Source organism: Coregonus lavaretus (genome assembly GCF_964263955.1).
Source record: "Coregonus lavaretus genome assembly, contig: SUPER_35_unloc_5, whole genome shotgun sequence".
Classification (NCBI taxonomy): Eukaryota; Metazoa; Chordata; class Actinopteri; order Salmoniformes; family Salmonidae; genus Coregonus; species Coregonus lavaretus.
In genome coordinates, this window is record NW_028167177.1 from 1,182,301 (window position 1) to 1,195,616 (window position 13,316).

At 43.1% G+C, this 13,316-nt stretch overlaps 1 protein-coding gene across 1 annotated transcript; it reads right to left on the reverse strand.

Moving 5' to 3' along the window:
• Nucleotides 1–4,153: 4,153 nt before the first annotated feature.
• Nucleotides 4,154–12,946, reverse strand: LOC311110420 (uncharacterized protein). The gene is made up of 6 exons (XM_084188966.1): nt 12,432–12,946; nt 11,915–12,045; nt 11,631–11,717; nt 9,673–9,837; nt 7,153–7,264; nt 4,154–5,330 (listed from the first exon to the last, which is right to left on the reverse strand). Exons 1-6 carry the CDS (start codon nt 12,706–12,708, stop codon nt 4,366–4,368), a joined length of 1,737 nt encoding a protein of 578 aa, XP_084045092.1. The 5' UTR covers nt 12,709–12,946; the 3' UTR covers nt 4,154–4,365.
• Nucleotides 12,947–13,316: the final 370 nt, after the last annotated feature.

Consider the following 13,316-nt stretch of genomic DNA (forward strand, 5'->3'; position numbering starts at 1 on the left):
AAAAAACAAGGTTGAATCATGATGACGTCACTGATCTTCAGGTCGTAGCTCTAGAAAGATCCCAGAGTTCCCGACTTGCAATTCCGAGTTGGATGACCGTTCAAAATGTATTTTCCCAGTTGGAGCTCGTTTTTTTTCAGAGTTCCCAGTTATCTTGAACTCACTGAGGTCTGAGATTTCCCAGTTCAGAGTTTCCAGTTGTTTTGAGTGTGGCAGAAGTCATGCTGGATTGACGGCATGGCCAATATTGAATGTTTATCCTTTTAAGCTTGGAAAAGAGACCCTTAAACCCAGACTTGGACCACACACCCACTCCACTGAATAGCAGGCTAGTGATTGCTTTGCAATGCTTGCAGTTAGCCACTGATTCCTTCCAAACCACTCACTGTTGAATTTACGATTTCCAACTTGTTGTGTAATGTTTATGTCCAGTGGCCGATGAGCACTGATACGTTTTACCTATAATTTATCTTAATTATTTTGCTTCATATGACAAGGATTGAAAAGGATTTGCCAGCAGACTGTCGACTTGATTCATGATGATGACTGCTAGCTTGCTAGTATGATGTTGAAAGTATGATGTTGAAATGATGAGTCCAATCACTCTACTGTAGATATAATGTAATTTGACGTCATTTTATCTGTGACCAATGACCTTGAGCCTTCTTGGATGGGCACTTCTAGTGTAACTCTATGACGGCACCCAAGGGGCTTGAATTTTCACGCTCTACCCTTAGATTTTGCGGTGACGTAGTGTCCCCATGAGTGACAGAACACTGAGCCAATCATGGCACAACTAGAGAACATTACCAACCCCTACACTTCATATTATCTGCTGGCTGCCCCACCACCACAGAAAGCAAAAAAGAGAGTATGCAGCTTTATTAAATATATATATTTTTTTGAATTGTTTGCAAACTGATATGTGACACGTATTAATGCCCAAATGTTTTTGCTAAACAGGTGGGGCACAAAACAGGTGGGGCTCTTCCTAATACTGAGTTGCACCCCCCCATTCTTGATACACACGGGAAACTGTTGAACGTGAAAAACCCAGCAGCTTTACAGTTCTTGACACAAACCAGTGCGCCTGGCACCTACTACCATACCCCGTTCAAATGCACTTAAATATTTTGTCTTGCCTGTTCACCCTCTGAATGGCACACATACACAATCCATGTCTCAATTGTCTCAAGGCTTAAAAATCCTTCTTTAACCTGTTTCATTCCCTTCATCTATGCTTGATGTGGATTTAACAAGTGACATCAATAAGGGATCATAGCTTTTACCTGGATTCACCTGGTCAGTCTGTCATGGAAAGAGCAGGTGATCTTAATGTTTTGTACACTCAGTGTATGGGGGAGGTGTCGATGTATATGTTCAGAGCCAAATTCCTGTGAAGCTCAGAGCAGATCTCATGTCAAAGGTTGTTGAGGTGTTGTGGTTGCACGTTCACTTGCCACATCTAAAGCCTATTCTTTTGGGGTGCTGCTATCGACCACCAAGTGCTAGCAGTCTGTATCTGGATAATGTGTTTGAAAAGCTTGATAGTGTATGTAATGTTAACAGAGAGGTCTATTTTCTGGGTGACCTGGGTCATCGAGTCCGCTCAAGAAGATGTAGCTCAGTTGGTAGAGCATGGCGTTTGCAACGCCAGGGTTGTGGGTTCGATTCCCACGGGGGCCAGTATGAAAAATAAAAAATTAATAATGTATGCACTCACTAACTGTAAGTCGCTCTGGATAAGAGCGTCTGCTAAATGACAAAAAAAAAAAAAAAAAAAAAAAGAAGAAACTGCTCACTGTAAACAGTGCCTGTAATCTGGTTCAGGTTATTAATCAACCTACCAGGGTGTTTACAAACAGTACAGGAACTATATCATCCACGTGTATTAATCATCTTTTTTACTAACGCTGCAGAACTGTGTTCTAAAGGTGTATCCACACCCATTGGATGTAGTGACCACAGACAGTGGCTGTATCCAGAAAAGCCAAAGTTCCAAAAGCTGGGCCTAAAATAGTGTATAAACATTTTGTAGTGATTCCTATGTTGAAGATCTAAAGATTGGCTGGTCTGTTGTGTCATGTAATGTGTGTAATGAGGAGCATCCAGATGCTGCACTTCATGCATTTATGAAATTGCTTCTTCCAGTTATTGATAAGCATGCACCTATTAAGAAACTGACCTTTAGAACTGCTAAAGTGTCATGGATTGACAAGGAACTGAAAAACTGTATGGTTGTTAGAGATGAAGCAAAAATAGTAGCTAATAAGTCTGGTTGCACATCTGATTGGCAAACTTACTGTAAATTGAGAAATGATGTGACTAAACTGAACAAAAAGAAGAAGAAACGTATGAAACTAAGATAAATTATATAAAATATGATGGAAAAAATACTAATTCAAGTCCTTTATTGAATCAGATGGCTCATTCGTCACAAAACTCTTTGATGTGACCATTTACTTAAATGACTACTTAATTGGCAAAGTGGACAAATGAAATGCCAACAACCATCTGTGAGCCATCACATGCATAAGAAACCTAATTATGAAAGAAAAGCAATGTAAATGTAAATGTTGTAAAGTTAGCGTGTACAAATTATTGCTGGCAATGAATAATGAGGAACCACTGGAATTGACAACTTAGATGGAAAGCTACTGAGGATGGTAGAGGAATATGTTGCCGCTCCTATTTGTCATATCTTCAATCTGAGCTACCCAAGAATGGTAAAGCACTCTTTACTGGTTCTAACAGCTGACCAATCAGTCTACTGCTGGCTCTTAGCAAAATTTTGAATAAATTTTTTTTTGACCAGGTACAATGTTATTTCTCTATGAACACATTAACAACAGACTTTCAGCATGACTATCGAGAAGGCCACTCAACATGTACTGCACTGAAAACAACACATACCTCACATAACAATGACAATTTCTCTCAAACAGTGGCATATGGGCTTTTTAGGTGAGCAATGATTCTGCCCTTTGATAAGCAGTGCCCGCTTTTGTCAACGGCAGGGGTGCAAAATATTTTGCTTGTCCATTCCCAGCGCGCCTCTCCAAGTTGCTGTTGGAGAAACGCATCTCTGCAGCGCTCCACCAACGTTCAGTCAAAGAAATGATCTAACATAAATCATGTAGCAGATATAGGACATGGTAGAAAAAGTATGTTGCCTTTTCTGAAGCCTACAGGCTGGAGATAAAATGTATGACAATGTAATGAGACGGACACTTTTTACATCATGCAGGTTTCTCCGATCAACTAGCCTAACCTAAATGGCACTCAATTCAAATAAAAAAAATAGCTAACATGTTAACTAAGCAACATATCCTAAAAACAGGACAGGTCAAAGTAAAATTGACATTATGTAATGGACTATCACAACTGTTGTCCAGGAGTTTCACCCCATTGTCATGATCAGTATAAGTAAACATGAATTAAGGCATTATCATTTCCTCATTATAAACGCCAGCATCAAACAACAGGACAAGAACTCTCCTGAGTGGCGCAGTAGTCTAAGGCACTGCAGTGCTTAAGGCGTCACTACAGACCCGGGTTCGATCCCAGGCTGTGTCACAGCCGGCCGTGACCGGGAGACATGAGGCGGCGCACAATTGCCCAGCGTCGTCCGGGTTAGGGGAGGGTTTGGCCGGCCTGAATTTCCTTGTCCCATCGCACTCTAGCGACTCCTTGTGGCGGGCCGGGCACGTGCAAGCTGACGCAGTCACCAGCTGGATGGTGTTTCCTCAGACACATTGGTGCGGCTGGCTTCCGTGTTAAGTGAGCAGTGTGTCAAGAAGCAGTACGGCTTGGCAGGGTCGTGTTTCGGTGGACGCATGGCTCTCGACCTTCACCTCTCTCGAGTCCGTAGGGGAGTTGCAGCGAAGGGACAAGACTGTAACTACCAATTGGGGAGAAAATGAGGTAAAAGTACTAAAGAAAAACAGGACACGGTTGTCCCTTTCATCAGTGAAGCATATTTGCATACACCAACCATCATCATATTATCTACTACAGGGGTAGGCAACTAGATTCAGCCGTGGGCTGATTTTTGTCAGGGGATGGAAAATAATTATAATTTCTACACTGCAAATTGACCAAAACTAAGCGCAAAGAGACTATTTGAAAAGAAAGAGAATGTCATACCTTGATTACATTGAGACACTTTTTATTTATTTGTGGGAATATTTTCAGCTCAATTCCTGGTGATTTTAGTCTTTTTTTGACCAAAAACAAAAATCCCCCAAATCCTGTTGCTGACCCCTCATCTTCTCTGTCTCATCATACTCATTCTTTCTTCCGTTCACCTCATCCAGTTCCCTACTACATCCAAAACCAACAGAATTAGTACTAACTAGTACTATATTACATGTCACTACACATTTTCTGCTGGTGCATCCTGAGGCATCTCCTCTCTGAGAACCTCTTCCCGCAGTGCGTACAGGCAAACGGCCTCTCTCCCGTGTGGACTTTCAGGTGCATCTTCATATGGTGCTGGCGGGAGAACCTCTTCTCACACTGGGGGCAGCTGTAGGGTTTCTCCCCTGTGTGGACCCTCTGGTGCCTCTTCAGGTTGGACGAGTCTGAAAAACTGGCCCGGCACAGGTGGCAGCCGAATGGTTTCTCCCCTGTGTGCATCCTCTGATGCATCTCCACCTGTTTGGGCAAACGGAAGGCTTTCCCACAGAATGAACACGGAAAGCGTTTCTCTTTGGCGCCGCCACCTTTACTGATTCCGTCTCTACTACTGTCATTTGTCAATGGGCTTGTGTAGCCATTTAATGTTGAGGCACTGACATTGTCTGAGGTCTGGTTTAACCTTAGGAGAGTGTGAGGAGGATGAAGGCCAGGGAGTGTCTGTGTTGTCGCAGGGTCCATGTTCCAGTTGATAGATCCTATAGAAGGCAGGCTGAAGGCAGCACCTGTTAGGGGGTTAACCTGAGGCGCCATCAGTCTGTCTGAATCACAACTATAGGAGCAGGACGGAGCATCTCTAGCCGAGTCGGTGTCTGTTTTCTCCAGCCGCATACCGACACCTACCCGTCCTCGCAGACTAAATCTACGCCTCGCCCTGGTCTCAGCCAGTCTGTTGTCATGGAGACTAAGTTCGGTTGTTGTTTTGTGTTCGACAGTCTGTTTCTGGTTGTGGTTAACAGTGTTGTTCTCCAGCCCAGAGTTGAAGATGCTGTCCCATCCACTGACCTCCACTATGTCACCTCTGTCCCTGGCCTGCTCAGTGATGTCATCCCCCGGGTCATTGGCTGCACCTGTCTGGGTCTGGGAATCCAAGATGGCCCCCCAGTCTCCTCTGTCATCCTCCAGCCAACCACCTGCAAGAAGAGGTTAGAAAATAGATCTTAAAAACATGGCAGAGAAAACTCTACATATGAAGTTTGAGTCAATTACTTAGTCAAGTTCATACATTATAATGTGTGTGTTTTGGTTGTAAACATAAGTTGTACTGATTTAATTTTATGAATGGAGAAAATATAATTGCCAGGCGCATCACTATTCCCATTGAAGACCTATTACTCTATGTAGGCTATACAGTGAGGGAAAAAAGTATTTGATCCCCTGCTGATTTTGTACGTTTTCCCACTAACAAAGAAATGATCAGTCTATAATTTTAATGGTAGGTTTATTTGAACAGTGAGAGACAGAATAACAACAAAGAAATCCAGAAAAACGCATGTCAAAAATTTTATAAATTGATTTGCATTTTAATGAGGGAAATAAGTATTTGACCCCCTCTCAATCAGAAAGATTTCTGGCTCCCAGGTGTATTTTCTACAGGTAACGAGTTGAGATTATTCTTAAAGGGAGTGCTCCTAATCTCAATTTGTTACCTGTATAAAAGACACCTGTCCACAGAAGCAATCAATCAGATTCCAAACTCTCCACCATGGCCAAGACCAAAGAGCTCTCCAAGGATGTCAGGGACAAGATTGTAGACCTACACAAGGCTGGAATGGGATACAAGACCATCGCCAAGCAGCTTGGTGAGAAGGTGACAACAGTTGGTGCGATTATTCGCAAATGGAAGAAACACAAAATAACTGTCAATCTCCCTTGGCCTGGGGCTCCATGCAAGATCTCACCTCGTGGAGTTGCAATGATCATGAGAACGGTGAGGAATCAGCCCAGAACTACACGGGAGGATATTGTCAATGATCTCAAGGCAGCTGGGACCATAGTCACCAAGAAAACAATTGGTAACACACTACGCCGTGAAGGACTGAAATCCTGCAGCGCCCGCAAGGTCCCCCTGCTCAAGAAAGCACATATACAGGCCCGTCTGAAGTTTGCCAATGAACATCTGAATGATTCAGAGGAGAACTGGGTGAAAGTGCTGTGGTCAGATGAGACCAAAATTGAGCTCTTTGGCAACTCGCCGTATTTGGAGGAGGAGGAATGCTGCCTATGACCCCAAGAACACCATCCCCACTGTCAAACATGGAGGTGGAAACATTATGCTTTGGGGGTGTTTTTCTGCTAAGGGGACAGGACAACTTCACCGCATCAAAGGGACGATGGACGGGGCTATGTACCGTCAAATCTTGGGTGAGAACCTCCTTCCCTCAGCCAGGGCATTGAAAATTAGTCGTGGATGGGTATTCCAGCATGACAGTGACCCAAAACACACAGCCAAGGCAACAAAGGAGTGGCTCAAGAAGAAGCACATTAAGGTCCTGGAGTGGCCTAGCCAGTCTCCAGACCTTAATCCCATAGAAAATCTGTGGAGGGAGCTGAAGGTTCGAGTTGCCAAACGTCAGCATCGAAACCTTAATGACTTGGAGAAGATCTGCAAAGAGGAGTGGGACAAAATCCCTCCTGAGATGTGTGCAAACCTGGTGGCCAACTACAAGAAATGTCTGACCTCTGTGATTGCCAACAAGGGTTTTGCCACCAAGTACTAAGTCATGTTTTGCAGAGGGGTCAAATACTTCTTTCCCTCATTAAAATGCAAATCAATTTATAACATTTTTGAAATGCGTTTTTCTGGATTTTGTTGCTGTTATTCTGTCTCTCACTGTTCAAATAAACCTACCATTTAAAATTATAGACTGATCATTTCTTTGTCAGTGGGCAAATGTACAAAATCAGCAGGGGATCAAATACTTTTTTCGCTCACTGTATGCATTTCTCCCTTACCTTGCTCCCCCGTCTTTAGTCCACTCAGCAGATCAATGCTCTCTGGTCCGTCTTCTATTGTCTCCTCTTTGACCAGCAGCAGATCAGGCTTCCCATCCTCCATGTCTACTGACTGTAAGGGATACAGAGTGGGAGGATGTTGGATCAAGAAATCTGATATGAGCACCCTGCTATGGGGCATCTTCTTATTGGACAATGATTGATTGCTATGAGTTGATTTGATACTATGCAAACGTGCTAGTTGATTTGATTACTTGACACTCTTTATTGATTTGATAATTCAAAGGAAATCAGTCAATTGAAATAAATTAATTAGGCCCTAATCTATGGATTTCACATGACTGGGAATACAGATATGCATCTGTTGGTCACAGATACCTTTAAAAAAAGGTAGGGGCGTAGATCAGAAAGCCAGTCAGTATCTGGTGTGACCATTTGCCTCATGCAGCGTGACACATCTCCTTTGCATAGAGTTGATCAGGCTGTTGAGTGTGGCCTGTGGAATGTTGTCCCACTCCTCTTTAAAGGCTGTGCGAAGTTGTTGGATATTGGCGGGAACTGGAACACGCTGTTTTATACGTCGATCGAGAGCATCCCAAACATGCTCTATGGGTGACATGTCTGGTGAGTATGCAGTCCATGGAAGAACTGGGACATTTTCAGCTTCCAGGAATTGTGTACAGATCCTTGTGACATGTGGCTGTGCATTATCATGTTGAAACATAAAGTGATGGCGGCGGATGAATGGCACCACAATGGGCCTCAGGATCTCATCACGGGATCTCTGTGCATTCAAATTGCCATCGATAAAATGCAATTGTCTTCGTTGTCCGTAGCTTAGGCCTGCCCATACTATAACCCCACCGCCACCATGGGGCACGCTGTTCACAATGATGACATCAGCAAACAGCTCGCCCACATGACGCCATACACATGGTCTGCGGTTGTGACGCCGGTTGGACATACTGCCAAATTCTCTAAAATGACGTTGGAGGAGGCTTATGGTGGAGAAATTAACATTCAATTCTCTGGCAACAGCTCTGGTGGACATTCCTGCAGTCAGCATGCCAACTGCACACTCCCTCAAAACTTTAGACATCTGTGGCATTGTGTTGTTTGACAATGCTGCACATTTTAGAGTGGCCTTTTATTGTCCCCAGCACAAGGTGCACCTGTGTAATGATCATGCTGTTTAATCAGCTTCTTGATATGCCACACCTGTCAGGTGGATGGATTATCTTGGCAAATGAGAAATGCTCACTAACAGGGATGTAAACTAATTTGTGCACAACATTTGAGAGAAATAAGCTTTTTGTGCGTATAGAACATTTCTGGGATCTTTTAAGTTAACAAACAATTTACATGTTGCTTTTATATTGTTCATTATAGATCTACATGCAACAGTAGGCTATATTTTGCGCTTTTGACAATGACTTTACATGAGGCCTAAGTCACATGATATGCCTAAATACTTATAACCTCTAGGCTAATAAATAATCAAATTTTTCTTTCGATTATTCCATTAAACTACATCATGTTATGAGTTGGGAAATTGATCTATAAGCAATTGACAGCATCTAGGGCCTACGCGTTTGGTGATTAATGATAGACCTTTCAAACGTTTTATGCAACATAATCAGCAAGTGAGTTAATGCCTAGCCTTCTGTGCCAAAAGTGATTTAGTTAGTTGTTGAACGGGTGTCAAGTGTGTTGATATGACGGTAATCAAAATTCGACTTAACAACCATACTGTATGATTCAGTACAACATCTCCCAAGTGCCGCAGTGGTCTAAGGCACTGCATCGCAGTGCTAGCTGTGCCACTAGAGATCCTGGTTCGAATCCAGTCTCTGTCGTAGCCGGCCGCGACCGCAAGTTGTAGAAACATCTCAAGGATGATCAATGGAAACAGGATGCACCTGAGCTCAATTTCGAGTCTCATAGCAAAGTGTCTGAATACTTATGTAAATAAGGTATTTCTGGTTTTTATTTTTAATAAATTAGCTAACATTTCTAAAAACCTGTTTTCGCTTTGTCATTATGGAGTATTGTGTGTAGATTGATGAGGATTTTATTTATTTAATCCATTTTACAATAAGGCTGTAACGTAACAAAATGTGGAAAATACTTTCCAAATGCACTGTAGCAGCAAAGGGGGGACCAACTCCATATTAATGCCCATGATTTTGGAATGAGATGTCCACATACTTTTGGTCATGTAGTGTATCTTTTGACTAGGTGTGACTCTTATGACTAAAGAGGCTTCATGCATAGCTTTTATTTTTACCCATTAGAGTAGGAGTAAAATGTCTGTAGTCTCAGCACTTACGACCAATTTTCTACTCACAAGACATCTCAGAGTAAGAGTACTGATCTAGGAACCCCACGTGTCTGTATAGTCTTATCCATTATGATCTAAAAGGCTAAACTGATCCTAGATCAGCACTCCTACTCTGAGAGGCTTTGTGGATACGGACCCTGACCTAATACCATTCAGACAGTAGTTCACAGTGGGCTCACCTCAGTGAGACTGTGTGTGGTCCTGTGCTGCTCAGCTGGTTCCTCTGTGGGTTCAGGAGGAGGTGTAGTCTGGTTGTCCTCCATGACCATGGTCCCCTCAGGGTTCCCCAGACCCTCCTCACACCCCTCCTCCTTCACCAGCAGCACCTCTGGACCCTCCTTTTCCTGGAAGAGACAGGTGATACAGATTACACAGACATACACTCCCTCAGGTACGTACACACAGATAATAAACACACTTTCAACATGGAGTGTTTACCCATCCCCACTACATTTGAGTCCTATACTGTAGTTACAGAATTATGTAATTGTTGTTAAACTCATCATGGTGGACATAAATATGATGTTGTGGGTAAATATGAGTCACCTATGATAAGTCAAAAGTAATCATCAGATAAACCTGACTAAACTATTTTGACGTGTACAATAGGTGTTTGTTAGTGTGTGGGTATGTGTAGGTATATTTAGTAAGCGGTGTTGGGTGTATGCAGAATAGGGTGAGATCAGATGTGATGTATACTAAAGAGAGTCTCAATGAAAGTCTTGGAATGAAAAGTACCATTTTTGTTTATTAAAACATAAACAAGTTAAAATACTCTATATGAAAAAACGTCTCAACTAGAAATCTGTATGAACTTGATAAACTGCATTCATTTTGTCATTAAAAAAGTGTCTTGGGGATAAAATTAAGTAGTTGAATGGAAGTAATGAAATATGCATTTGAGAACATCATATAGCCTAAATAGTACAAACACAATATGTAACAGACTTTTTAGGCTTATAGATGCCTTATATATCACACAATGCCTGGATGCAATATTCTACCCAGGAATATTCAACACTGAAATCTGTTACTCTCGTTATTCCAAATGCATCTGTGGATTTTTTCTGCTGACAACAATGAAAATGTTTATTTGTCTGTAATGGTTTGATCTAAACATCAGAAACTACTGAGTGGAATGGTTTTTTCTGCTGGTGTATCCTGAGGTAGCTCCATTCTGGGAACCTCTTGACGCAGTGTGTACAGGCGAACGGCCTCTCTCCCTTGTGGACCTTCAGGTGCATCTTTAGATGGTGCTGGTTGGAGAACCTCTTCTCACACTGGGGGCCACTGTAGGATTTCTCCCCTGTGTGGACCCTCTGGTGCCTCTTCAGGTTGCCAGACTGGGCAAAGTGCATGTGACACTGTGTACAGCTGAATAGTTTCACCGCTGTGTGGAACCACTGGTGGAAGCACCTTCTGGAGGCAGCTGAAGCCTTTGTTACAAAATATGCAGAGGAACCTTTTTTTTTTTACTATCGCCCGATGTGGCTCCCCCTCCCTGAACCTGGGCTCTAGCCCTGTCATTTGAGTTCAATACCTGATCGAAAAGGACGCGGCCGTGTGAATCGAAATGCCCCATCGGCATGGACACTGGGTCGTGATCCCTGAACGCATGTAAAGGGGAGTGGGTCTCGACATTGGGATTTGTCTCTAAGCTTTCCATTAAATCTCTGTCCTGTGAGAGTCCGTCTCCTAGGTGAATATCTGTATTCCATGTGGAAGGAATGTCGCCCTCCACTTTCACAGTCACTACATCTACGACCAGACCCTCCCCTTTCTTATCTACGCACCCTTCAGAGTATACACTACTACTGTACCGGTTCCAGTCACCTATAGACAGATCTGTCTGTGTCTCTAAACCCAAGGGCATGTTGCCAGGGTCCATCTCTGTAGCTTAAGAACAAGACAGATCATCAACGCCAGTGTATAACGCATCACCATCTACACGGGATTGAACAGTCCTTTGGCTCTGGTGAAATACGGGTAAATACTCTGAGCCAGGAGCAGGAAGACAGCCTAGTGTACCCAGCCCCAGTCTCTCTGGGTCTGATCTGTGGTCAGATCCTGTGTGTAAAAGCCTGTGTGTTACAGTTAAAGTCTCTGACATTAGGATGGCGTTCGGCGTGCCACTGACCTCCGAGATGCTGTGTCGTGGGTCCTCTTCTACAGTCCTCTCCTGCTTGACCAGGGACGATCCTCCAGGACTTTCAGCCTCTGCATCCTGACACAAGAATAGAGGTTATTACCGGTACATGAGTAGAATTGGATAACAATGTCATAAGGAAGTCTCACAAGCTCCCCTATGGCAGATAAACGAGGATGTACATGTAAGTAAGTGAATAGCTGAGGGGAGCCTTTCTGAAATAAACAGGCCACATTTGATGTACTGTAATTTTGATGTAATACTATTACACTAACCTCTATCACGATAACGTGCTGGGTTGAGGTTCCAGTCCCCTCATTAACAGTGATTGGTTGGTCATCTCTCCATGTATTGTGTCCTGCTGGCTTTACAAAGCTCCTGTGGCCTCCAGTGAGATGTCCTTCACCTGAGAGAGTGATTGGGGGAAAAGAGGTGGTTAGGTTAGGTACTGTCAAAGCTGAACGCTATATTGTACACTATTGACAGTTTTGACACTGTCTAGAATTGGCCAGGATGTAAGATAACACTTTGCATAACTTCTTGATATACTATTTATAGATCGATTGATTCTATTCCATGCATCATATTGTTTTCAATGAATAAATAATAGTAAATGCAGTAAATCAAGAATCTGTTTAGAATATGATATTGTGTCTTTGTGCAATATAGTTATGTAATCAGGGGAATTATTGCATACTATCCAAAAATGGACCAAGACCCAATTCTGGTTAACACACCTAGTCACACATGTGCAGAGGGGAACGGGGCGATAGGCCCCGCTGAAAAATGTACCTCTTTCCATTCCTCTGTTTTGGTCGAGGATCTTGACACTACTGGGACGACTGGCGAGTGCGCGCTCTCGCGTTGTCCTCTCTGCGCGCTCCCGTGACACCTTCAGTTCCAGTAGCTGTAGTTTCCTCCGCAATGCCCTGTTTTCTTTCTGGCTTTGAGTTATTTCCAAACGAAACACTGCATAGTCGTCGTCTACGAGTTTACAGACCTCTGCCACGGCTGTATTCGCTAGCACCTCCATAATGGAGGCTATTTGAGTGTGAAAAACCATGGCCATTGTTAGTTAACGTTAGCAGCTAGCAAGCTAGCGTTACCTAGATAACATATATCAACCAAGTCCTGTCTCCAACGCGAAGTAAAGACTACCTGGCGTAAATATGTGATGCTGAGCAGTTAAATTAGTAATATTTTGAGTTCCATTGTGTTAATAAATGTCTCAATAAAAACGCTAATGAGAAAATTGTTCTTAGTCATGTTTACGTCCGTACCTCTTTTGTTTTTAAATGGCGGTTGGCAACCAAAAAGGTGCATTACCGCCACCAACTGGACTGGAGTGAGAGTCCATTACACGTGATACAAAAAAATGGGAAAAGGAAAGAAAATGGCCCAACCAACTAACCCTACATTTATAGAGCCCCACAGTGGAGGCAACGTTTTGTATAACTATCCCAAGATAGACGAGAACCTGCCGTTTCCAATTGGAGCAAATGAATAATAGTGGGCAGGACAAGCACAAGCTAGTGAGATCCTATTGGCGTGTTCTAGCATTTATTTGCATATATCCGTTAGGGACTGCCTACTCTGAAGTGCGCTAGTGCAATAACTCAACTCGCCCTTGCACTCCTAAACAACGCAATTTTTAGAAACTTTGGCAAAGGGTAAAGT

Coding starts and splice junctions, on each gene's coding strand:
- LOC311110420 (XM_084188966.1), bottom strand. CDS start 12,708: ATGGCCATGGTTTTTCACACTCAAATAGCCTCCATTATGGAGGTGCTA. Junction 11,718..11,914: donor AGCACGTTATCGTGATAGAG/GTTAGTGTAATA, acceptor TTCTTGTGTCAG/GATGCAGAGGCTGAAAGTCC. Junction 7,265..9,672: donor CCACACACAGTCTCACTGAG/GTGAGCCCACTG, acceptor TATCCCTTACAG/TCAGTAGACATGGAGGATGG.